Raw genomic sequence first — 25,794 nt, 5'->3', positions numbered from 1 at the left:
GAATATTTTATGTATGGATAGATTTATACATACCAAATTCCCTTTTTTTTTTTTTTTTTTTCTGTTTTTTGAGGCAGAGTCTCACTGTGTCGCCCAGGCTGTAATGCTTGGCACCTTCTCGGCTCACTGCAATCTCTGTCTCCTAGGTTCAAATGATTCTCCTGCCTCAGCCTCCCAAGTAACTGGGAGTATAGGTGCCCGCCACCACGCCTGGCTAATTTTTATATTTTTAGTAGAGATGGGATTTCACTCTGTTGGCCAGACTGGTCTTGAACTCCTGACCTCCTGATCCACCCGCCTCAACCTCCAAATGTGCTGGCATTACAGATGTGAGCCACCGCAACCAGTCTACATTTTTTTTAATTAAAAAAATTACATGAAGTTTATTTTTTTGTGGTATCTAGTTCAGTAAATTGTGAGCTCTATAGATTCATGTACCCCACCATCATCAGGATGGAGAAGTTTCATCACCCCAAAAGCTCCCTTGTGCTGCTGCTTTTTATCACATGTACCCTGGACTTGTACCCTGGCAACCACTGATCTGTTCTCCATCAGTGTAAGGGTATTGTTTTTGAGAATGTCATGTAAGCGGAACCTTTTTTTTTTTTTTTTTTGAGACGGGGTCTCACTCTGTCACCCAGGCTGGTGTGCAGTGGCGCGATCTCGGCTCACTGCAAAGTCTGCCTCCTGGGTTCACGCCATTCTCCTGCCTCAGCCTCCCTAGAGGCTGGGACTACATGCGCCGCCTCCACGCCCGGCTAATATTTTTGTATTTTTAGTAGAGACGGGATTTCATCATGTTAGCTAGGATGATCTTTTTTTTTTTTTCTTTTTTCTTTTTTTTTTTTTTTTGAGACAGAGTCTTGCTCTGTCGCCCAGGCTGGGGTGCAGTGGCCGGATCTCAGCTCACTGCAAGCTCCGCCTCCCGGGTTTAGACCATTCTCCTGCCTCAGCCTCCCGAGTAGCTGGGACTACAGGCGCCCGCCACCTCGCCCGGCTAGTTTTTTGTATTTTTTAGTAGAGACGGGGTTTCACCATGTTAGCCAGGATGGTCTCGATCTCCTGACCTCGTGATCCGCCCGTCTCGGCCTCCCAAAGTGCTGGGATTACAGGCTTGAGCCACCGCGCCCGGCCTGCTAGGATGATCTTGATCTCCTGACCTTGTGATCCACCTGCCACAGCCTCCCAAAGCGCTAGGATTACAGGCGTGAGCCACCGCACTTGGCCCAGTGGAACCATATTTTAAGTAACGTTTTGAAACCATCTTCATTACTCCCAGTTACATGTTTGAGATTTATCTGCTGTTCTGTGTATTAATAGTTGTTTTTATTGCTGAATAATTTAGTATTTCGTCATTTGAATGTACCACATTGTATTTATTCATGATGCTATTTTGGGACCTTGTGGTGGTTTCCATTTTTCTTTCACAATTGTAATCCTGCTGTGAGCCATTCTGTTGCCTCAGCCTCCCGAGTAGCTGGGACTACAGGCGCCTGCCACCACGCCCGGCTAATTTTTTTTGTATTTTTAGTAGAAATGGGGTTTCACCGTGTTGGCCAGGCTGGTGTCGATCTCCTGACCTTGTGATCCACCCACCTCGACCTCCCAGAGTGCTGGGATTACAGGCGTTAGCCACTGCGCCTGGCCAATAATGTGGTAGTTTTATGTTTAACTTATTATTTATTGTTTTTTTTGAGATCGGGTCTCACTCTGTCGCCCAGGCTGCAATGCAGTGATGTAATCTTAGCTAACTGTAGCCTTGAACTCCTGGGCTCAAGTGATCTTCTTGCCTCAGCCTCCCAAGTAGCTAGGACTACAGGTGCGCGACACCATGCTTGATTAATTAGAGACAGAATCTCACTGTGTTGCCCGGGCTGGTCATACACTCCTGGCTTCAAGCAGTCTTCCTGCCTCAAGACTCCTGAGTTGCTGAGATTCCACACCTGGCACTAGATGTAACTTTTTGCAGAACCAGTAAACTGTTTTCCACAGTGGCTACAGTGTTTTACATTCTTGCAGCAGTATACCAAGATTCCAGTTTCCCCACACCCTCACTAATACTTTTTCTTTTCTTTTCTGATGATAGCCCTCCTAATTTGTGTGAGTAGGTAGAGCATCTCATTGTTTTGATTTGCATTTCCCTATTGATTAGTCATGCTGAACATCTTTTTACATGCTTATTGACCATGAGTATACATTCACTGGAGAAATGTCTATTCAAATCTTTTGCCTTATTTTTATTTTTATTTTTGGAGACGGAGTTTGGCTGTAGTTGTCCAGGCTGGAATGCAGTGGCGCAATCTCAGCTCATTGCAACCTCCGCCTCCTGTGTTCAAGTGATTCTCCTGCCTCAGCCTCCAGAGTAGCTGGGATTACAACTCCTGACCTCAGGTGATCCACCCACCTCGGCCCCCCAAAGTGCTGGTATTGCAGGCATGAACCACTGCACCTGGCCCTTTTGCCCATTTTTGTAATTGACTTTTTGTTTTGGGTTATAGGAGTTCTTTATCATGGATGGACTTTCATAATCTCTTCCCTTTATCCAACCCTATAAAACCCATATATTTATTCTTTGCTTGCTTTATTTTGTATAATTCAATTTTTTAAATGTCTGATGCATTTTCTTTCCAATTAAAAATATACATGGAATAAATGTTTTCTTATAAAAATGTATAGATTATAAAGTAGAGATTTCACCTGACTGCCCACCACAATTTCAGTTTTCCTCCAAGAGTTAGCCAGTATTATCCCTTCGGTGTGGCTATTCAGACTTACTTTTCCTTGCATGGACATACATGTGTAAATGTACATGTATTAACATAATTTTTGATGCCAGGCATGGTAGCTCATGCCTGGAATTCCAGCACTTTGGGACCTTGAGGTGAGAGAATTGCTTGAGGCCAGCGGTTGGAAGCTGCAGTGAACTGATTGTGCCGCTACACTCCAGCATGGGTGACAGGGTAAGACCCTGTGTCTTAAAAAAAATCTGTATCTGCGGTTGATAATAGTACCCACCTCGTAGGTTATTATGGGATCAGTACAGAAGGCCAGGCAAAGTGCGTATCCTATTATCTTGCATGTAGTAAGTACCAGCGTAGACCACCTGTTATCCAGAAATTTGCTGAAGTATGCCTTGCACTTTCTCTTTCCATTTTGATCAGTCTTACTAGAAGTTACCAGTTTGAGTTTTTTCAAAGAGCCAGTTGTTGGTTTTATTGATTTTGTTTTCTTTTTCATTGATTTCTGCTTTATTATTTATTATTTCCATTTTTCTGCTTGCTTTAAGTTCCATTTGCTCTTCTGTCTCTTCTAGTTTCTTAAGGTAAAAAATATTTTTGTGTCTGTATATGTAAAGTATATTGTTCTCTAGTTTGTACTGTCTTTAGGTTCAATATCATGCTAATATTAGCTTCTTAAAATGAATTGGGAAGATTTTCATCCTCTAGATTCCAGAAGAGACTGTTTTGAGTCTGTGTTAATGTTGGATGGAATTATCCAGTGAATTCATTTGGGTCTGATAATTTCTTTTTATTGGGATTCTTAGAATTATGAATTCAGTTTTCTTGATAGTGGTAGGGCTATTCAAATGGTCTGTTTTATATTTGGTGAGTTGTGGTAATTTCTATTATTTGAGGAATAAGTCCATTTTGCCCAAGTTGTCAAAGTCCTGTGTATAGAGTTGTACCTAGTAATTCCTAATTCTCTTTTTTGATGTCTTTTTTTTATTTTTTTTTGAGAGAAGGCTCTCTCTTGTCCCCCAGGTTTGAGTGCAATGGCTTTATCGCGGCTCACTGCAACCTCCGCCTCCTGGGTTCAATCGATTCTCCTGCCTCTGCCTCCCAAGTAGCTGGGATTAAGGTGCCTGTCACCACGCCTGGCTAATTTTTGTATTTTTTAGTAGAGACAGGGTTTCCCTATGTTGGCCAGGCTGGTCTTGAACTCCTGACGTCAGATAATCTGCCCACCTGGGCCTCTTAAAGTGCTGGAATTACAGGTGTCAGCTACTGTGCCCGGTCTTTTTTGATATCTTTAGAGCGCGTTTTCATCAGTAATGTTGGTAATTTATGTCTGGTTTTTTTTTTTCTTTTTTTGGGGGGGGGTCAGTCTTGCTTAGAGACGTGTGTCAGTTTTATTAATCTTTTCAAAGGACGAGCTTTTTGCTTTACTGTTTGTTTTTTCTGTTTTCACTTTGTTTCTACTCTTACCTTAATTATTTCTTCCTTTCTGCTTACTTTTAGGTTTATTTTGCTATTTTTTTTTCTTTTAGGTTTTCGAGGTGGGCACTTACATTATTGATTTGTTTCCAAGTTTCTAATACCATTTGTTTAGTGCTGTCAATTTCTCTCTCTCACCCACTGCAGGTCTTTCCCATACATTTTGATGTATTGTACTTGCATTTTCTCTCAGTTCAGAATGTATTTTAAAATTTCTCTTGAGACTTCCTCTTTGATCCATGGGTTATTTAGAAGTTTATTGTTTAGTTTCTGAGAGTTGGGCAATTTTCCCGTAATTGTTCTCTTGTTGACTTCTAATTTGTTTCCATTGTTTGAGGGAACGTAGGCCATGTGACTTTAATTTCAAAAAATTTGTTAGGTTTGTTTTATGCCTCAGAATATGTTCTAACTTAGTATTTGTTTTGTGGATACTTGAAAAGATTATGTATTCTGCTGTTATTGGCTGGAGTGTTCTATAAATTTTGATTGGATCTAGTTGATCGATGGTGATGGTGAGTTCTATATCCTGGCAGTTTTTCTGTTTCCTAATTTTATCAGCTGTAGAAGAGATTTTGAGGTTTCCAACGATAAAAGTATAAATGTCTTTTTCTCCTTTCAGTTCTGTTCATTGTTGTTTTGTTTGTTCGGTGTATGCATGTTTCGAATTGCTGCGTCTTAATGGTGGATTGACCAAGTTTTCATTTTGTAATGTTGCCATCTGTTCCTGGTAATATCTTTTTTTTTTGTTTTGGAGATGGAGTTTCGCTCCTTTTGCCCAGGCAGGAGTGAAGTGGCAGGATGTCAGCTCACTGCAACCTCCGACCCCACCGGGTTCAAGTGATTCTCCTGCCTCAGCCTCCTCAGTAGCTGGAATTATAGGCATCTGCCATCAGGCCCAGCTAATTTTTGTATTTTTAGTAGAGATGGGGTTTTTAGAGATGAGGTTGAGAGTTCGAGATCTGACCAACATGGAGAAACCCCGTCTCTACTAAAAACAGGAAAATTATCCGGGGAATGGTGGCACAGGCCTGTAATCCCAGTTACTCGGGAGGCTGAGGCAGGAGAATCACTTGGTCCTGGGAGGCGGAGGTTGCAGTGAGCAGAGGTCACGCTATTGGACTCCAACCTGGGCAACAAGAATGAAACCCCATCTAAAAAAGGGAAAAAAGAAAAAAAAAAAGAGATGCTTTTGGGCATATGAGTTTTAATTTGTTGATGCCTGTTAATATATCACAGATTTCCTCTATTTGCTAACAGACACTAGAATGTTTAAGGCTTATGTAAATTTGTACTTTTCCAAAATGAAGCTGTCTATTAGACTTTTGCCCTCAGATGTGAAACTACAAGATTGCCAGATGAAACTTATCTTTTGTGTAGTTGGGAGTGTTGACTTTATTTGACTGTGATACGTGACTCCCTGGAGAGCACATAGAAGATACAGGAGGCAGAAAGAAACAAGAGCAAAACCCTGGTCGTCTTGCTCCCCAGAGACAGGAGTGATACTTGTAGCCTGTTTCCTTGTTTTCTTATGTTTTAATTTTTGTGTTTGTTTTCCTTTTTTGTTTCTTTATGTTTAAATATAGTTGAAATCACATTACGGTTGGCTCTCTGTATCTGTGGGTTTCACAAACACACATTCAACCAACTGTGGATCTAAAATATTGGAAAAAAAGCAGTAAAAACCAAAACAACAATAAAAAATAAAAATAAAAAACAATACAGTATGACAACGAATTACAGAGCATTTACCTTGTATTAGGTGTTATAGTAATCTAGAGATGGTTTTTCTTATTTGTTTGTTTTGACATGGAGTTCTCACTGTTGCCCAGGGCAGTGGGGCTATCATGGCTCCCTGCAGCCTTGATCTCCTGGGCTCAAGTGATTCTCACACCTCAGCCTCCCAAGTAGCTGGGACTCCAGGCGTGTGTCACAATGCCTAGCTAATTTGTATTTTTTGTAGAGCCAGGGACTCACTGTGTTGCCCAGGCTGGCCTCTAACTCCTGACCTCGAGGGATCTGCCTGCCTTGGCCTCCCAAAGTGCTGGGATTACAAGCCTGAGTCACCACGCCTGGCCGATTTTTTTTTCTGTTTAATTTGTGTAGATGGGGTTTTGCCATGTTGCCCGGGCTGGTCTTGAACTCCTGGGCTCAGGCGACCCTCCCGCCTCTACCTCCCAGTGTTGGGAGTATAGGTGTGAGCCACTGTGCCTGGCTGAGATGATTTAAATGACACGGGAGGATGTGCACAGGTTATATGCAAATACCACACCATTTTATATCAGGGTCTTGAGCATCCTAGGGTTTTGGTATGGAGCCAGGGTGGGGCAGGCCTGGTCCCAATCCCCTGCAGATACCAAGGGACGACTGTACATGTTGTATTTTTGAAAATAGTTTTAGAGTAAATTAAACCAAGTGACAGATGAGATTCCTACCCATTTGGCAATAGGAGTGCCGTGGTTCTTTCCTTCCTTCCTGACCGGCTGTGATGGTCGTGAATCAGAGTGTCATGTATGGGTGGGCGGTAGGTGCTCAGATTCTCCAAGCACTGTTGTGTGTCGAATCAAACTGAGTTCCCTCAGCTGCAGAAATGGCTGAGAGCCCAGCTGCTTTTTCTCTGCTGTTTCCTTTGTGATGACATAGGGTTGGTGGATTAATTGGAATGTATCTTTCATTAAGTGGAAGAACTCCTAAAATTTTTAAAAAGCCTTTTTTTTTTGAGATAATTGTGGATTCACATACAGTTGTAAGAAACAGCATAGAGATTCCTTTTATTGTTCGCGCCTTTGCCCTCGCTGGTAGCTAGTTGCAAACTGCGACACAGCCATCACAACTAGGGTGTTAACTCTGATAGTCTGCCTGTCTTCTTCAGGTTTTCCCAGTTTTACATGCTCTCAATTGTGTATTTCTTTGCAGTTTTTTCAGGTGCGGATTTTCTGAGACCACCACTGCAATCAGGGTACATGGACAAGGGCCGTTTATACCCACGTTCACGTATTCTCTCCACCTTAACTGCTGGCAACCACTCATCTGTTCTCTGTGTCTATTATGTGATTTTTTTGACATTGGGTTTTTAATTTTGTATTATTGTTATTATTGTAATTTTTGGAGACGGGGTCTCACCCTGATGCCCAAGCTGGAGTGCAGTGATACAATCATAGCTCACTGCAGCCTCAAACTCCTGGGCTCAAGCCGTCCTCTCATTTCAGCTTCCTGAGTAGCTGGGACCACAGATGCACGACACCACACCCGGCTAATTTTGTATTTGTAGTGACTGGGGTCTTGTTATGGTTCCCAGGCTTGTCTTGAACTCCTGGCCTCAAGCAAGATTGAGTTTTTTCACTCAGCATAATCCCCTTGACATTTTCCCAAGGGGGTCGTTTCATGTATCATTATTGCTGAGTTGTTTTTTTTGTTTTGTTTTGTTTTGTTTTTGAGTCTCATGTTTTCACCCAGGCCAGGCTGGAATGCAGTGGTGCAATCTTGGCTCACTGCAACCTCCACCTCCTCCCAGGTTCAAGCAATTCTGCCTCAGCCTCCCAAGCAGCTGGGACTCCAGGCGTGCACCACCACACCCGGCTTATTTTTGTATTTTTAGTAGAGATGGGGTTTTGCCATGCTGGCCAAGCTGGTCTCCAACTCCTGACCTAAAGTGACTTGCCCACCTCCTCTGACGACACTTGACCCATGTGCTTTTTTATATAAGGACTGTGTGTCCTGTTACATGTCTGTGTCTTGTCGTGTTCATATTTCTCATTTAGGAGCAAAGATTTCCGTCTTCCAGGTACCCAGTGCCCTTCTCAGAGGTTCTTGTGTTTCCTCTCTCAGCTCCCGGTGCATTATTCAGGCACTTATGGATAAGCATGTACTGATGCCCCAGCCAGCTGTGATCTTCATTGCCATTTTTATTACACATTGTATCTTGGGGAGATCCTTCTATAACATCCTTTTTTTGTTTTTTGTTTGTTTGCTTGTTTTGTTTTGTTTTTGAGATGGAGTCTTGCTCTGCCTCCCAGGCTGGAGTGCAGTGATCTTGGCTCACTGCAACCTCCATCTCCCAGTTTCAAGTGATTCTCCTGCCTCAGCCTCTGAGTAGCTGGGATTACAGGCACGCCACCACCACACCTGGCAAATTTTTGTATTTTTAGTGGAGACAGGGTTTCATCATGTTGGCCAGGCTGGTCTTGAACTCCATATTACCTGTTTTTATAGGATTTCCCCTGATTGTAAAGCAAATTTTAGTAAATTTGGAGAATATAGTTTATAGTAGCAATACTATAATATATATATGTTACAAATATGATATTGTATAAAGTAAAAAATATAATTGTTGTGCATGATTGAGTTGAGATTATATGTTCATTTTTGTATTCTAGCCTTTTCTGTCTTGTACAGGATGATTTTTATGGTGAGCCATTTGCATAACCTTTTATAACATGCAGAATGAAACTGACTTGTGAAATTAACATACACAAGTAGTGAAAAGCTTTAAAAGACACAGGAGGGTGATGAGCACTTCCCTTAGAAGAGGACGACTCCTCACGGGGTGGGTCAGGCACACAGGGCTTCACCCTCAGCCAGGAGCAGACCCTGAGTGGAGGACGCTGGAGCTGGGGCGAGCCAGGCTACCCCGTGCGGCTCTGCTGCTCTTCTTCCGGCTCCTCTCTGGCCTGGTCTCTCCTGTGGGGTTTTATTCTCCCTCCGTTTATGTATTTATCTGCTTATTGTCTGCTTCCTCCCATTAGACTCTCACTTTGTGAGGTCATTTCATGAGCCTTTTCCCAAGACGTTTAAAATTCCTTGTACATTTCTTTGATTCTTAAAGAGAAAACTTTTCCTTTACAAAAGACGTTTGATGAAAGTTGTTAAACAACAAAACTAAAAATGCACTTGTAATCCTGTCATGTGAGGAAAACCATTGGTTGGATTTTGGTACACACCCTTTCATAGTATTGATTTTATGTAGTATCTGCACCCTCCGCTGCTGACTGGTTATATGTTCCGTGTGTGTCGTCTGCAGTTCCGGGCCTGTGGGCAAAGGCGTGGAGGGGCTCGCCAGAGTGGGATCTCGAGCGGCGCTGTCTTTCGCCTTTGCCTTCCTGCGCAGGGCCTGGCGATCAGGTACGGTCCCTGGTGTTGTGCGTGGTTCTTCCCTAACACACCAACAGTCTGGGTTTTGAGTTCGGTTCAGCCACCCTGTGCCCTTCGGCTGATCCCATGTGCTCTCTGCCCCTCAGTTTTCTTGCTTGTGAGATGAGAGGCTGCAGAGGCTGTTTGGCTTTTCATGTCTGTGCTTTAGAGAAAAAAAAAGAGCAAGTGCATGCACCCTCCACCCCACGCCAGCCACTACCATGGAACACCTGAGTACGAACTTAATTCTAGAAGAACAAGAAGTTAGTGTAGTGCTCATGTGACAGCCACGAAACACAGAATTGACTGGAGCAGCTGTGCTAGATTTTGGCCTGTTGAGTGAGGGATTAGAAAGGGGACAGTGGCATCTTCTCTCGCTGAGGGCTGGGAAGCCCAGCGGGAGAGGGGAGTAGTGGGGGCTACTCTGACGCGTGTGTGCGCCCAGGCGAGGATGCGGACCTCTGCAGTGAGCTGTTGCAGGAGTGCCTGGATGCCCTGCGAGCACTTCCCGAGGCCTCGCTCTTCGACGAGAGCACCGTGTCCTCTGTGTGGCTGGAGGTGGTGGAGAGAGCGACCAGGTTCCTCAGGTCTGTCGTGACCGGGTGAGTTCTTTCCTTTCTTGCCTTCTGCTTGCAGACAGCTGGCCTGCTGGAGGCTGGTTCTTACCACCCTTGCTTTAGAGCTAAGAGGCCTAGTAGGTTGGTTTCTCGCCTGTTTTCAGCGGGCTCTCAGTGCTGTGATTCCGGGTCTGGGATCTCAGCTTTTCTGGTGATTCAATTTATGATCCTCTGACTAGACCCAGGAAGCTGTGATACTAAATGAGACGACGAGGGAGGATGCTTAGAGTTTTGGCCATCAGTCATCTGTAGAGGGTTGAGCGCTGACATTGTGTGTTTCTCTGTGATGATTAGGAGCTGCTGTTCTGAGTGCAGAGTGGCACTTGGCTTGAAGTCTTATAGATAATGTGGGGGGTAAACAACTACTCAGGATCAAATTGTTTAGTCCTGTAACTGATGTTTTTAGTGTAAAAAATTTTGAATAGGAATCATTTGTGTGTAAGGAAAAACATGAACTCTGGTCTTGGGTGCTAGGCATTGTTGTTAAGGTTTTTAAATGTAAAGGAATTCAACAGGAAGGACAGATGCAGAGGAAAAGTGAGGCCGCTCCTCACTCTCCTTGCCAGAGGTCAGTACTGTGCCTTCTTCCAGCGGGCAGGAGGCCTTTGGCGTTTGCGCCCCCGGCTCTGAGTCCACTTCCTGAGCCTGCTGGTGAAGTTTCCATACACATGTTCACAGTGGAGTTTAAAAAATTCCTCTAGAAAACACTTCAAGCATTGTGGGTAAGAGATTTTTAGTCTAGTTTTTCAAAATACGTAAACTGAGAAGTTATTTTGTCTATTTATACTTTTGAGTTTATACAATTGAGTTTTATTTATACAATTGAGTTTTATTCAGTGTTTAATAAGACTTTGAAATTCATTCATTTTTAGGGGTTCTAAGTGAAAATTGTTTTTCTCCTTTCAGTTGCATGCTGCCATTAGTCACCAGGTTGACCCGGAATTCCTTGGTTTAGGTCTGGGCAGCGTCCTCCTGAACAGCCTGAAGCAGACGGTGGTGACCCTGGCCAGCAGCGCGGGCGTACTGAGCACCGTGCAGTCGGCCGCCCAGTCCGTGCTGCAGAGCGGCTGGTCCGTGCTGCTGCCCACCGCCAAGGAGCGGGCCCGAGCACTCTCTGCTCTCCTGCCCTGCGCAGGTGGGCTTGGGGAAGGAACAGGAGAGGGCATGGGTCATGGTGCTGGGAGGGGATGGCATTTCACTCAAATTGGCACACACTTTCTTTTTTTTTTTTTTTTTTTTTTTTTTGAGACGGAGTCTCGCTCTGCCGCCCAGGCTGGAGTGCAGTGGCCGGATCTCAGCTCACTGCAAGCTCCGCCTCCCGGGTTCACGCCATTCTCCTGCCTCAGCCTCCTGAGTAGCTGGGACTACAGGCGCCCGCCACCTCGCCCGGCTAGTTTTTTGTATTTTTTAGTAGAGACGGGGTTTCACTGTGTTAGCCAGGATGGTCTCGATCTCCTGACCTCGTGATCCGCCCATCTCGGCCTCCCAAAGTGCTGGGATTACAGGTTTGAGCCACCGCGCCTGGCCGGCACACACTTTCTATTTCAGTTTCAGGCAATGATGTGAACATAAGTCCAGGTCGTCGATTCATGATTGATCTTCTGGTGGGCAGCTTGATGGCTGATGGAGGGTTGGAATCAGCCTTACACGCAGCCATTACTGCAGAGATCCAGGTATGGCCTTGGAGGCACACGTGACCTGATGGTGCTCTGAGATCGGAAATACCACATTCACACGTGTGAAAAATAACTGAAAACAGTAAAACTAAACTCGTATCATATTCGAGTATTTTTTAAATTATTTTATGTGCTAATTTAAACAATTATTGAGATATGATTTAATTGTGATGAAATCCTGCATGTTGTCTGTTTCAGTGAATTTAACAGGTAACCTGTCCATCATGTAGACCGTTCCCGTCACCCGGAAAGATCCCTGTGCCCCTTGGCACTCGCAGCCGGGACGCTCCCCTGCCCTCAGATGAGATAAATTTCCCTGCTCTGAGTGTTGCAGCAATGTAGCTGCAGAGGCTGCACTCTTTCCTGCGTTGCCGTGGAGAAGGATTTTCAGATTCACTCACACTGTTGTGTGTCTTGTGACTTGGTTTTTATTATGGGAAGTTTTCCATTTTATAGGTGTAGTGCTGGTTGTTAGTTCATTCTTCTACTGAAGGACATTTAATTGCTTTTGGTTTTTGTATTCTTTTTTTTTTTTTTCTGAGACGGCGTCTCGCTCTGTCGCCCAGGCTGGATGCAGTGACCTGATGTTGGCTCATGGCAGCCTTGTCCTCCTCGGCTCAAATGATCCTCCCACCTCAGCCTCCTGTGTTGCAGGGACCACAGCGTGTCACCATGCCCGGCTAGTTTTTTGATTTTTTTGTGGAGACAAGGTTTCAGTGTGTTGCCCAGGCTGGTCTCGAACTCCTGGGCTCAAGTGATCCCCCCACCTTGGCCTTCCATAGTGTTGGGATTACAAGCGTGAGCCACCGTGCCCAGGCTTTCTGGTTTTTGGCCGCGTAGAGCTGCCATGATTGTGCTGTGTACGGGTACTTCAGTGAGCATATGTTCTCCCTTAGGGTAAACACTTGGAGTGAAATTTGTTAGGTCTTGGGGTCCGTGTGTGTTCATAGTTTCCCAGAGTGGCTTTGCCATTTACACTTGAACCAGTGTGTGTGAGAATTACAGCAGCTTCTTATCCTCACAAAGCAACTGCATGCTGCGTGTGTGGGGCGGATCACGTGGGTGTTTGTGAGAGCCAGTAGTAGGGTTATAGATTTTAGGGACTTCACAGAAGGAGGCTGGAGAGCGTCAGCAGAGGCAGCCTGGACCTTGGATCTGTAAAAGGAAGACACTGTTTGAAACTGCACAGCTGAGTTGGGGTTTCCAACAGGGCAGGTGGGGTCCTGTGGGTAGGTGTGTGCGGTGGCACACACAGGCTGGGATAGCTTGGCACTGGGGTCAGGGCTCAGCCAGCCTGTGTGCTTCACACCTGCTAATGAGATCCCTTGTAAACAATTTCTGTTTACAAATTACAGGATATTGAAGCCAAAAAAGAAGCACAGAAGGAAAAAGAAATTGATGAACAGGAAGCGAATGCCTCAACGTTTCACAGAAGCAGGACTCCATTGGATAAAGACCTTATTAATACGGGGATCTGTGAGTCTTCTGGCAAACAGTGTTTGCCTCTGGTTCAGCTCATACAACAGCTTCTTAGGTAAATCGTATTAGCAGTATTGTATTGTATTTTATTTATTTACTTTTTTTTTTTTTTTTTGAGACAGCATTTCGCTCTTGTTGCCCAGGCTGAGTGCAATGGCACGATCTTGGCTCACCGCAACATCCACTTCCCGAGTTCAAGTGATTCTCCTGCCTCAGCCTGTCAAGCAGCTGGGATTACAGGCATGTGCCACCATGCCCAGCTAACTTTGTAGTTTTAGTAGAGACGGAGTTTCTTTATGGTGGTGAGACTGGTCTTGAACTCCCGAGCTCAGGTGATCCGCCCATCTTGGCCTCCCAAAGTGTTGGGATTACAGGCATGAGCCACCACGCCTGGCTTATTTATTTACTTGTTAATTTTTTTTTTTTTTTTTGAGATGGAGTCTCACTCTATCGCCCAGGCTGGAGTGCGGTGTCACAATCTTGGCTCACTGCAACCACCACTGCCTGAGTTCAAGCGATTCTCCTGCCTCAGCCTCCTGAGTAGCTGGGACTACAGGTGTCCGCAACCACACCTGGCTGATTTTTGTATTTTTAGTAGAGACGGGGTTTCACCATATTGGTCAGGCTGGTCTCAAACTCCTGACCTCAGGTGATCCATCTGTTTTGGCCTCTTAGAGTGTTGGGATTACAGGCGTTAGCCACTGTGCCTGGCCTTTATTGTATTTTAATGAGTGATTGTTGTTTTTCATATTAAGATAATGAAATCCAGCACAAGAATCTCAAAAATTGGTGATTGAAGGGATATTCTGAAAATTACCTAGTACAGACGTTAGGATAAAGAGCAGACCCTTTTCAACGTAGGTAAGAGGAGAAGTTGGAGGGTATGATGATACTCAAAAGTTTTTCACAGAAGATAAATTGGGGTGTGCAGTAAACACATGAAAAGATTCTTAGTAATAAGCAGGTGGATGCAAATGAAAATCATCATGGGAAGGTTATTTTTAAAACTGGGTCTATCATTGCCTCACTTTACATATTACAGAGTTATACATACTACTGTGTAAGATAACTTTTCTTTTCAAAACTAAAGTCAGTGTGAAAGAATGATGAGCATTGTTTTGTAAGGCCAGACTAGAAGGAGGTGGGAAGAAGTCAGACTCAGCCTGTGAACAGAGGCTAACCTTGGCAGAAGCCAAAACGTTCAGACAGTGTTGTGTAAAAAGGATCACTCAAGAATAGCGGAAAAGCAAGATGATTTGTGAAAGAGATTTATTAGAAAATGAAACACATTTGTACCTCTTATTTAATAAAAATCTGCTTTTTGTAAAGTTGGGCTTCTGGTTTTAGTTTCTACACATAGAGAAAGCAAAGAACTGGCAAGTTGCATCAGGCGGCCGAGCACAGAGCAGGGAGCCCTGGGCAGTGGCTGCAGCTCTCAGCCGGCCTGGTCATGGGGCCGTGGTGGGTCTGTGGCGTGGGGTGGCCCTGCTGTCCACAGCCAGAAAAACGAACTTAGTGGACACAGTGAAATTTTGAAACGGGAAGTTTTTAGAGCTAGTTTCTATCATGGATTTTAGTAAATGCTATTTCGAAAAGCATTTTTGTGATGTTTATTTTGTTTTTCTAATCTGATAATGCATATTTCACGCATTCTGGTCTTTAACCAATGGAAATTAGTGAACTAAACTTAATATAGTTTCTGTTAAGGGAAAGATCCTGGGATTTGTTCTCAGAAAATTTCAGTTGGAACAACTTGTTCACATAGGTGAACTTCCAACTCAGTAACTATAGGAATAAGAATAAAAGCTGTGTTTACTTTCACAGAGTTCATTAAGAATAAATGAGAAAGTGGATGTTAACAACTTTGCAATTAAAATGTAAAGTTACATGCAAAGTTTTCTTTTTTTTTTTTTTTTTTTTTTTTTTGAGACGGAGTCTCGCGCTGTCACCCAGGCTGGAGTGCAGTGGCCGGATCTCAGCTCACTGCAAGCTCCGCCTCCCGGGTTCACGCCATTCTCCTGCCTCCGCCTCCCGAGTAGCTGGGACTACAGGCGTCCGCCACCTCGGCCGGCTAGTTTTTTGTATTTTTTAGTAGAGACGGGGTTTCACCGTGTTAACCAGGATGGTCTCGATCTCCTGACCTCGTGATCCGCCCGTCTCGGCCTCCCAAAGTGCTGGGATTACAGGCTTGAGCCACCGCGCCCGGCCACATGCAAAGTTTTCAAGTGAGCATTTTCCAGAGGTGCTTTTCTAGGTTCTTGAATGCCTCTCCGTTGTCTGAGGCTGCCTCATGGGCTGTTGGTGTCTTTGGCGGGGGGTGAGTGCAGGGTTCCTGTTGTGGGTCCTTCGTTCTCACGAGGGCAGTGCCCGTTTTCCCCATCTCCTGCTTGCTCAGACTGTTTCCATGTGCAGAGACACTGGCCTGTTTGAGCTGCAGCTGTGCTATTTGAGCTGCAGCCGTGTAGCCTGTGCTGGCCAGTCTGGCTGCACTCACACAGTTTGCTGATCAGCACTTGAAGTGTGTCCATCGTAGCTGAGACACTGAATATTTTATCTGTTTAATTTTTATTAAAATACAGATTTTAAAACTCGATTCTGTTATTAGGAAGCATGTAAGTGTGTTTAGAATAACTGGGCCATGTGAGTCTACTTTGTCACCTGTATATTTTATGAATCTAAGTGCGGATCAGATATTTTCAATGCAAATCTCACTGTCCAGACTGAAATGTGCTGCATGTGTAAGCTACCCCGATGGTTTTTGAGGACTTATGAAATAACCTGTGTAGCCGGGCGCGGTGGCTCATGCCTGTAATCCCAGCACTTTGGGAGGCCGAGGTGGGTGGATCACGAGGTCAGGAGATCCAGACCATCCTGGCTAACACGGTGAAACCCCGTCTCTACTAAAAATACAAAAAATTAGCCGGGCGTGGTGGCGGCGCCTGTAGTCCCAGCTACTCGGGAGGCTGAGGCAGGAGAATGGCGTGAATCCGGGAGGTGGAGCTTGCAGTGAGCTGAGATCCTGCCACTGCACTCCAGCCTGGGTGACAAAGCGAGACTCCGTCTCAAAAAAAAAAAAAAAAAGAAAGAAATAACCTATGTAAAATAACAATTTTTCTTATATTGATTTGATGTTGAAATGGTAATGCTTTCAATCTGTTGGGATAAGTATGATACATTATTAAAATTATTTTTAGTTTTTGAGATGGAGTCTTGCTCTGTTGCCCAGGCCAGAGTGCACTGGCACAATCTTGGCTGGACAGCACCCTGATCAGCACCATTTCCCGCCTCAGCAGGGCAGTCTCCTTACAGGGAACTTAACGAGGCACAAAAGAAGGCTCAGGGTACAGGGAGGACTTCTGATGGGAAAAGGCTCCTAGACCCGGTTCTGCCTCTGAGTTGCTGGCGGTCCTCGAGAAAGTTGCTTCCCCTCTGTGGTCTCAGTTTCCTCAGGTAAGAAATGAGGGGTTGGGCCAAATGGTCTAAGGTTTGGGGAACCTCTAAGTCAGAGCTTGTAGCTGCTGGTCAAGATGAGGGAGAGGCTCTCAGGGTCAGCCGAATGCCTGAGAGGCAAGACAGGCCCAAAGGTGAGCACCCTGAGCACATCAGGTGGGCTCGGAGCTGGTGCATCAGCCCCACATTCTGCAGAGCAGCCCTGGACTCGGGAGCCCGCTCACACCAGCCCGGTGGGACTTGAAAGATGTGAGGGTCCAGCCTCTCCTACTGTTGCAGGGCTGGGGTCTGGGAGCTGCAGATTCTGACCCCACAGCTACCTTAGACATGCCAGACGGGCTGGGCAAGACACACCCTCTCTATGAAATGAGCAGACAGTCCAAATAGATACACTAGAGAAGGGCTGTGGGAAGGACCCAGCGCCACTGACTGCACTGGGTGCCTCCCACAGCCACTAAAGGCAGAGTAGCTTGTTATAGATTAGCCTCCCCACAAGAGCAGTTAGAAAAACTGGACAAAAATGTGCCCCAATCAAAAACAATTATTTGAAGGTAATTGGAGACCTCAGCCAGGATTTGAGTGACCAGGCCTGGGAGGTGACCCTGACAGTCTGTAGTGCTTTCCCACACTTGGTGATTGGTCAACAGTAGAGGGCTAAGAGGCTAAGAAACTTGAGTATGAAGTGGTAGTGAACAGGCTGGAGAGCCTAGCTGAATGTTTGGCACTCACAGGGCTCAAATGACATAATGAGAATTTGGATCCCAGTAAGGAGATGGGACCCTGGAAGGGCCACCCCTAGGAGAAGAAATGAATAAAAAATAGACCAGCCGTCACAAAAACTAAAACCTGCTTTGAACCAGCTTAGTCCCAAACTGGATGAAGGTGATCTGCCCTTACTCCAATTGTGTGCCATAAAGTCAAAGTCAATACTCTGTCTCTTGGCCGGGCGCGGTGGCTCAAGCCTGTAATCCCAGCATTTTGGGAGGCCGAGGCGGGCGGATCACGAGGTCAGGAGATGGAGACCGTCCTGGCTAACACGGTGAAACCCTGTCTCTACTAAAAAATACGAAAAAAAAAACTAGCCGGGCGTGGTGGCGGCGTCTGTGGCCCCAGCTACTCAGGAGGCTGAGGCAGGAGAATGGCGTGAACCCGGGAGGCGGAGCTTGCAGTGAGCTGAGATCCGGCCACTGCACTCCAGCCTGGGCAACAGAGCGAGACTCCGTCTCAAAAAAAAAAAAAAAAAAAAAAAGTCAATCCTCTCTGGAGGCAGGTAACAGTTTCCTAGCCACGCCATAAGACAAGACAACACAAGACTAAACAAGAAAGAGCAAGCAAAAAGACAATGCAAACATACATAGATATTATTGTCCTCAGGTAGAAACTTTTTTTTTTTTTGAGATGGAGTCTCGCTCTGTCACCCAGGCTGGAGTGCAGTTGCGTGATCTCGGCTCACTGCAGCCTCAACCTCCCGAGTAGCTGGGATTACAGGCGTGCGCAACCATGCCCGGCTAACTTTTGTGTTTTTAGTAGAGACGGGGTTTCATCATGTTGTCCAGGCTGGTCTTGAACTCCTGACCTCAGGTGATCCACCCGCCCAGGCCTCCCAAAGTGCTGGAATTGCGGGTGTGGGCCACCGTGCCCGGCCAGTATTTTATCACAATTTAACATAAATTTTCTTTTTTCTTTTTTTCAAGTTTATTCTCAGACTATATTCACACAGTGACATGGTGGCTTACACTTCTGTAGGCCTTGTTGACAGTGCCGGCTCTTAGATGTCGATGATCTTCATCTTCTTCTTGTCTCCTCGGTAGAAGAATGGGATGCAGGAGTTGCTGCCTAAGCCTGGGCGCTCCTGGGCGTTCTTCATCCCACGAGGCAGCTGCACGACCTGTGCAGTGGGGCTGTCGTGGGGAGAACCGTCCCCAGCCTCTCCTCGCGCAGACGCCATGCTGCTAGCGTGGCTTGTATCACAAAGATCTTTGGAGGGAGGGACGCAGGGCGCTGAGCACCTCTCCTTGTGCTCTGGCAGCTTCTCCTCCTGGTCTCGCATCCTCTCTTCCTTCTCCCACATCTTCTCCTCCTGCCCCCGCATCTTCTCCTCGTGCTCCCGTATCTTCTCCTCCTGCTCCTGCATTTTCTCCTGTTTCCACAGCTCCTCCTCCTGTTCTGGCAGCCTCTGCTGCTCCTGCATCTTCTCCACCAGCTCCTTCATCTTCTCCATCTGCTCTCGCATCTCCTCCTGCTCCCGCATCATCTCCTCCTGCTCCCGCATCATCATCTCCTCCCACATCTCCTCCTGCTCCCACATCTTCTCCTCCTCCTCCTCTCGCATCTTCTCCTCCTGCTCCCACATCTCCTGCTGCTTCTGCATCTTCTCCTCCTGCTCCTGCATCCTCTCCTCCTTTGCCCGCAGCCTCTGGTACTGCTCCCACATCCTCTCCTCCTGCTCCCTCATCTTCTGCTCCTGCTTGTGCATCTGCTCCTCCTGCTCGTGCAGCTCCTGCTCCTGCTCCCGCAGCCTCTCCTCCTGTCTCCACATCTTCTCCTCCTGTCTCCACATCATCTCCTCCTGCTCCCGCATCTTCTGCTCCTGCTTGTGCATCTGCTCCTCCTGCTCCCGCAGCCTCTCCTCCTGTCTCCACATCTTCTCCTCCTGCTCCCACATCTTCTCCTCCTGCTCCCGCATCTTCTGCTCCTGCTCGTGCATCTGCTTCTCCTGCTCCCGCAGCTCCTGCTCCTGCTCCCGCAGCTCCTGCTCCTGCTCCCGCAGCCTCTCCTCCTGTCTCCACATCTTTTCCTCCTGCTCCCGCATCTTCTGCTCCTGCTTGTGCATCTGCTCCTCCTGCTCCCGCAGCCTCTCCTCCTGTCTCCACATCTTCTCCTCCTGCTTCCACATCTGCTCCTCCTGCTTCCGCATCTGCTTCTCCTGCTCCCGCAGCTCCTTCTCCTTCTCCCACAGCCTTTCCTCCTGTCTCCACATCTTCTCCTCCTGCTCTCGTATCTTCTCCTCCTGCTCCCATATCATCTTCTCCTGCTCCCGCAGCTTCTCCTCCTGCAAAGTGTTGGTTTCAACCTCAAAAGGAAATAGACTCATGAGCTAGCTATATAAATGTAATCTATAAAATAACGGTTTTCATCTATGATTCTTTAAAAAAAAATTTAAGCCCTAACCCTGATGTTCTGATTCCCCTGGCAGGGCCACAATTTGTAGATTTTTAGCACACTCTAGATGGTTGTATGGTGGGATCAGAACAAGGACCCAAATTTTCCAGCTCTTGGCTGGACCCTCCCTATACCCTGCATGATCCCTAGACCATGGTCCCAGCTGGGTGGAGCTTTCACAACCGCGGGGGCTGCAGTCTCTTACCTGTGGCAGCAGGATTTTGTCCCTCTCCAGCTTCATTTTTAGCTCCTTTACGTTGAGCTGGATCTCAGACTTCTCAGATTTTACAAGTCGAAGTTTTTCTTGTAGTTCGGCATTTTTCGCCTTCAGCTCCTCGTTGGTTATGCTGTGACCGGAGGCCATGGAGAAAGGAATGAATTAAGAACAGAAAGGACTGCTTTGGTGATCAACCCTGTACCTTCGCCCCACAACAGAACTGTGGCATTGGAAGGGACCCCAGGAACTAAAAGTCGCAGGTGGCAGGCCAGAGAGAAGACATGAGTTGCCTGAGGCTACCCCATGAGTCAGTGGCACAGCCGGCACTAGAGCTTCCCCGCGCACACATGAAAACCTGTTTGAGCCTCTCACCATGCTCACCTGTACCCCCACCTCCCAGCACACCCCCCACGCTGAGGGCCCCCAGACCTCCCATCCCACCGTCCCCCATCCTACATGTTCCTGTACAGTTCCAGACTCAGGGCGTCCCTCTCCTTTGTTAACTCCTCGATGTACTGCAAATAGAGAAAGGTGAAGTCAGGACAGAGCAGGCAGAGGAGTGGCTGGCCGACCAGGAACAACAGCCACCGTGACCACTCCACACACCACTCCCCACTCCCAGTCACACCTCACATGCTCTCAAGGCACTTCCAAGCCCAGGATCTCATTTGTTTTTCTTCTTTTTCTTTTTTTCTTTTTGTTCAGATGGAGTTTCACTCTTGTAGCCCAGGCTGGAGTACAATGTTGCAATCTCACCCTACCACAACCTCCGCCTCCCAGGTTCAAGTGATTCTCCTGCCTCAGCCGCCCAAGTAGCTGGGATTACAGGTGTGAGCCACCACACCTGTCTCTCACTTGTTTTTCAAAGAACTCAGTAAGGGTGGAAGGGACAGGGAAAGAGGTTGAATTGATAGCTGGCTAACAGGGGCCCAGAGAGATCAGATAAGATTGCTGTTGTTATTACTGTTACTACTTCCACTGTCAGAACCTTTGAGTGCTTCACCAGGCACTGCACTAACAAACCCATTCAATCCTCGCAACCTCCATAGGAGACGGTTACCATTATTACCTCTATTGTGCAGATGAAAAACATGGGGTACTGAAGGTTAAGGGGTTGTCTAAGATCACTTAGACAGAGCTGGGCTTTCAACACCCAGGTATATCTGATTCTGTAAGCCCATTCCTTCGCTGGGGGTAGGGCACAGATAAGAAGGAGGAAATTAATCCTTTGTTGACTCTTTGAATGATACATTGGCGTAGTCCAAAACTCAGACGGTACAGAAGGGAAATACCTCCCATACACACTGTTCCTGTCTCCTGAGTTTTTTATGAATCCTTAGACATATGTTTTAGGTATATTAGCATACTACGTAGCCACACACATGTATGTTTGTTCCCTCTTTCTACACAAATGGTAACATTCTAAAGATACTCTTCTGTATCTTCATGGTACAAGTACACTAACCCCTGCCTAGGACTTAGCAAAGGCCACAGCCACGTCTGGGCAGGGTGGGCTCTTGGCCTCGGAGCTCTGTGTCCGGTGCTCGTTCCCCACAGAACCCTGCAGCTAACCCGCAGCAGCCGACTCAGCCCCAACCTGCCTCTAATATCCACACCCAAAAGCAGTACTAAATGGCCCATGCTGCCTTCTGGACAGGACACTGCATTGTGCAGAGGGGACCTTTAGGCTCATTCCTCCATCTGTGAAACTGGGCTCCCAGGGGACCGAGCAGGTGGTTGGACTCACCCTGTCCGCCTTCTTGTGCTGTGTGGACACAGCAGACAGAGCCTGCTGTAACTCTCCTGCAAAGTGCCAGGAACGATGCAGGCGACCGGCCAGATCCTTGGACTCTCCTGGAATGAGAGAGGTTGAGATGTGGCACAAAGGACTCCCCCTAAAGGCCTGTGAAAGTGCCAGGTTGAAGGATTACCGGGTGCCCAGATTCCCACCTTCACATTTCCTGGCAGCCTCCTGGCTGAAGTAGAGCCCTGTCTCCAGTTCAGTCTTCTGACTCGTAAGGATTCGTATAGTATGATCCTGGGTCTTTGGGAGAAAAGACAAGCAGGTGCTGAAAGAGAAGCAAAGAAACCTTCTCCAGAGGACAGGAGGGAACTTCACCCCCTCCACTCACCTCTAGCTCTCTCCTTAGGGCTTCCTGATGTTGGTGGCTTGCCGCCTTTTCCTATAGGAAGAGGAAGACAGAGCTCTGACTAGGGGGAGGCAGAGATGGCACAGCAAGAGACATGCCCCCAGAATGGCACCACTGCCCCAGGACAGGCCCACCCATGGGGCCAGGTTATCAGGGACCCTGTGGGGATGGGGTGGAATGTGGGGGGTGAGCCTTCATCCCCAGTCTGGGAGTGGGCCAGGCGAGACTGGGGCCTCTACATCTGAGTGCCCCCCAAACCCAGCAGTCATGTGAGCAAACAAAGAAATCACGTTACTACTTCCAGCTGGGCTCAGTTCTGTTGTTTCTGTGGGGAGAGTCGAAGGGAGGTGACTGAGGGTGGCCCCCTCGACTCTATTCCTCAAGTCAGGAAGCGGTAGGCAGGGGCCAGGGATGGATTTTAAATGCAAAGTTATCAGACCCAATGGGAACACGAACTGGCCAACTCAACTGCCAAAAAAAAAAAAATGGATTTGGGTCTTTGTTGGTTTTTGCCCACAGCCACAGAACTGAAAGGCTGAAACTAGATTCTCTGGAAAAGACACTAACATAAACCTTCAGAGATGGAGTGTGAGAAAAGCCCACCCTTCTGCCAGCTTGTGATTTAGAAAGGTGCATTCATTCAGCAAACATTGACCAGCACATACAGGCCAGGGACGGTTCTTCACAGCTGGGATATGGGACAGCTGGGATACAGGACGGAAAAGGCAGACAGAAGCTCTTGGCCCCCAGGTTTCCATTCTAGTGAATCTTTAAATCTCAGACTCTCAGAGCAAACAGAAACCTGTGATACTCTTATAACTCTACCTCCTCAGGAAACGCAAGTTCAAAAGAGGAGAGGAGTTTACAGCAGGCCCTGGCCTAGGGATTAACACAAAAGCAACAACAATAACAAATCTGATTCAAACCTCACAAATATAAGTAAAACATTACCATCCCTATTTTATAGATGTGAAAAGAGGCCCAAAGAGCTCAAGCAATTTGCCGTAAATCATGTTCCTTGTAGATGGAGAGGTAGGATTCAAACCCAGAAATCTTTTTTTTTTTTTTTTGAGACAGAGTCTCGCTCTGTTGCCCAGGCTGGAGTGCAGTGGCCGAATCTCAGCTCACTGCAAGCTCCACCTCCCAGGTTTACGCCATTCTCCTGCCTCAGCCTCCCGAGTAGCTGGGACTACAGGCGCCGCCACCTCGCCTGGCTAGTTTTTTGTATTTTTTAGTAGAGACCGGGTTTCACTATGTTAGCCAGGATGGTCTCAATCTCCTGACCTCGTGATCCTCCCGTCTTGGCCTCCCAAACTGCTGGGATTACAGGCTTGAGCCGCCGCGCGCGGCCAAACCCAGAATTCTTGTTTTTTTTTTTTTTTTTTTTTTTTGAGACGGAGTCTCGCTCTGTCGCCCAGGTTGGAGTGCAGTGGCCGGATCTCAGCTCACTGCAAGCTCCACCTCCCAGGTTTACGCCATTCTCCTGCCTCAGCCTCCTGAGTAGCTGGGACTACAGGCGCCCGCCACCTCGCCCGGCTAGTTTTTTGTATTTTTAGTAGAGACGGGGTTTCACCGTGTTAGCCAGGATGGTCTCGATCTCCTGACCTCGTGATCCGCCCGTCTCGGCCTCCCAAAGTGCTGGGATTACAGGCTTGAGCCACCGCGCCCGGCCTTCAAACCCAGAATTCTTAACCAGTACCCGGCAGTTCTTCCTTCCACAATCTTAACAGTTACCTTCTACCCGCCCCTCGTGCCCCTGACCTCAGGAGACCAGCCAACCAAGACTCACATCCTCAGGTGAATGGCAACCACCAGAAGTGGTTGTCTCAGGGTTAGTGCCGTTATTTATTTTCTTTTTGGTGTCGGTTCCTCCGGTACCAACACCAGCATTGTTCCACTGATGATAGCCTCTAAACTGTAGAAAAGAAGAGCAGTGATACTCATGAGAACTCCAAGATCCTACAGTCAGTTTACAGTTTATACAACATCCTCTCGTAGGTGATCTGATTTAATGCCACCAACAACTGTACGAGGTGTTGTCAAAATCACGACTGAGAGGGATCAATACTGTGGCAGAAAAAAAAAGGCAATAATGGACCTTAAACTCAGTCTTCTGACTCTGAGCTCTGGGGTTTTGCCACAAATCGGCAGTTTCCAGGGACCAAAACCAGAAGCAGAGGTAAAAAAGTAAAAAGTAGGCAGGAAAGTACACACTGTGTGATTTAGAGTCATACATCCTCACACGTCTGTTAGTGTGAAGAAGTACACCACTACCTCTCAAACTTTTACATCAATGTATCCTCAGGGCAGAAGCCAGCTTTTCTGTTAAATCTGGGAATTTAACAGAGGACAACCCAAGCTTCATTTCAGAGAGAAGTCTGGTATACTCTTAGAAATCTATGTGACTATCATACCCAAGAGCATTAATCTTTTGTCTCTCAAAAGAATCAAGGGAAAACTGTGCTTCAGAAAGATGCCCCATTTTTATCCTGTGGCACTCAAAGTATCCCAGGTTGAGATGAGATGAGGAAGATTTGAGTTGTCAAGTTCAGTTTCCCAAGATCTATTCCACAGAAGATGAGCAAATCTCACTTCAGAGATCACTGACTGATGGGAACTGTGGTCCCAGAACCATGGAGAATTCAAATATGAGGTGTAGAACTTAGAAAAAAATGGCTAAAGTCTCTTTGGAGAGTAGAAGCCTGGGAGAAAACCAAACCAAACTCGTTCTCCCATTGCCACCCAGAGACACTGTGAACATTTTGAGTTCACAGGGGAGGTGTAGCCTTGTCAAACGGTCAATGTCTGTGTTAAGGGACTAAGGCAGCCCAAAACTTCTCGCTCCTAGGTCACATCGTCCCTACTCTTCCTCCAGCTGGAAATCTGTGCTGCAACCAGAGGAACCAGAAAAGGGGCAAGAACACTTAGGGTGCGGGTCCTAAGATCAAAGGCCTGCCTCGCGGCAGTAATGATAGTTCCTAGAGGGACTGTGACGTCACTACATTCCACTCCTCCGGGCGGTGGTGGGGGACCGGGGACACATCAGTGCTATGCCCAAGTTGCCTCTTTGAGATTGGGGAGGGGTTCGCAGGGTCGGGACCCAGGTCCTTGGAGACGTGAGCCCGAAGAGCCCAGGGAGGTCGGGCTTGGGGCGGTGGGAGGTGAGGGCCGAGTATGGAGTGGGGAGCCCCAGGAGTCACCTGCCCAAAGTCACCCTGGGTCGACTGGTGACGTCAGGTGCAGGGTCACCCAGGTCCTTGGAGACGTGAGCCCAAAGGGTCCAGGGAGGTCAGTTTTGGGGTAGTAGGAGGTGAGGGTGGAGTACAGAGTGGGGAGCCCTAGGAGTCACCGGCTCAAAGTCACCCTGGGGTCACTGGCGAGGGCAGAGGCAGGACTGCTGAGGGGGTGGGGCTGGCTGAGAAGATTTTGGTTGGGGGAGCCCAGAGTTACTGGGAGGACCGAGCCTGGTGTGCCTCTGGAGTGGCACGAACTCTGGCAGCTGTTCTGCTGTCTGAGGGGGCCTGGGGCTGGGTTTGGGTTGGGGTGCCACAACCCTCTGCGTTTTACCTTTTTCTTGGCCTCAGCCAATTTTCTCTCTCTGTTTTCTTCTGACATCATGGGGTGGGGAGGGAAGTGGGGTTGGGGCCACAGTGGCATGATCCAGATGAGTACACCGATACACCTCCAGTCACGTACCACACA

The 25,794-nt window shown here is 47.2% G+C and overlaps 2 protein-coding genes across 7 annotated transcripts in view; one reads left to right on the top strand and one right to left on the bottom strand.

Annotated features, from left to right (window-relative positions):
* The window catches only part of LOC139355521 (E3 ubiquitin-protein ligase HERC2-like), a 22,329-nt gene extending 3,471 nt beyond the window's left edge, over positions 1-18,858 (top strand). For 3 of the 6 annotated variants that reach the window (XM_071067315.1, XM_071067314.1, XM_071067313.1), the window contains 4 exons: positions 10,865-11,093; positions 11,507-11,631; positions 12,990-13,168; positions 13,257-14,438. In XM_071067315.1, the coding sequence (XP_070923416.1) occupies positions 10,865-11,093; positions 11,507-11,631; positions 12,990-13,168; positions 13,257-13,377 (654 nt within the window). In that variant the 3' untranslated portion in view covers positions 13,378-14,438. Of the gene's footprint in view, positions 1-10,864; positions 11,094-11,506; positions 11,632-12,989; positions 13,169-13,256; positions 14,439-16,403; positions 16,564-18,257 lie in introns of those variants that run through there. The other 3 variants (XM_071067317.1, XM_071067318.1, XM_071067316.1) reach the window with 3 other exon arrangements.
* Positions 18,332-25,794, bottom strand: LOC105497433 (golgin subfamily A member 6-like protein 7). Its single transcript, XM_071067312.1, has 8 exons — positions 25,660-25,794; positions 23,882-24,007; positions 22,075-22,125; positions 21,893-21,986; positions 21,690-21,796; positions 20,399-20,457; positions 19,931-20,072; positions 18,332-19,636 (listed from the first exon to the last, which is right to left on the bottom strand). Exons 1-8 carry the CDS (start codon positions 25,747-25,749, stop codon positions 18,332-18,334), a joined length of 1,974 nt encoding a protein of 657 aa, XP_070923413.1. The 5' UTR covers positions 25,750-25,794.

The sequence above is a fragment of the Macaca nemestrina genome, chromosome 7, assembly GCF_043159975.1.
Source record: "Macaca nemestrina isolate mMacNem1 chromosome 7, mMacNem.hap1, whole genome shotgun sequence".
NCBI lineage: Eukaryota > Metazoa > Chordata > Mammalia > Primates > Cercopithecidae > Macaca > Macaca nemestrina.
This window is presented reverse-complemented; position numbering and strand designations above follow the sequence as displayed.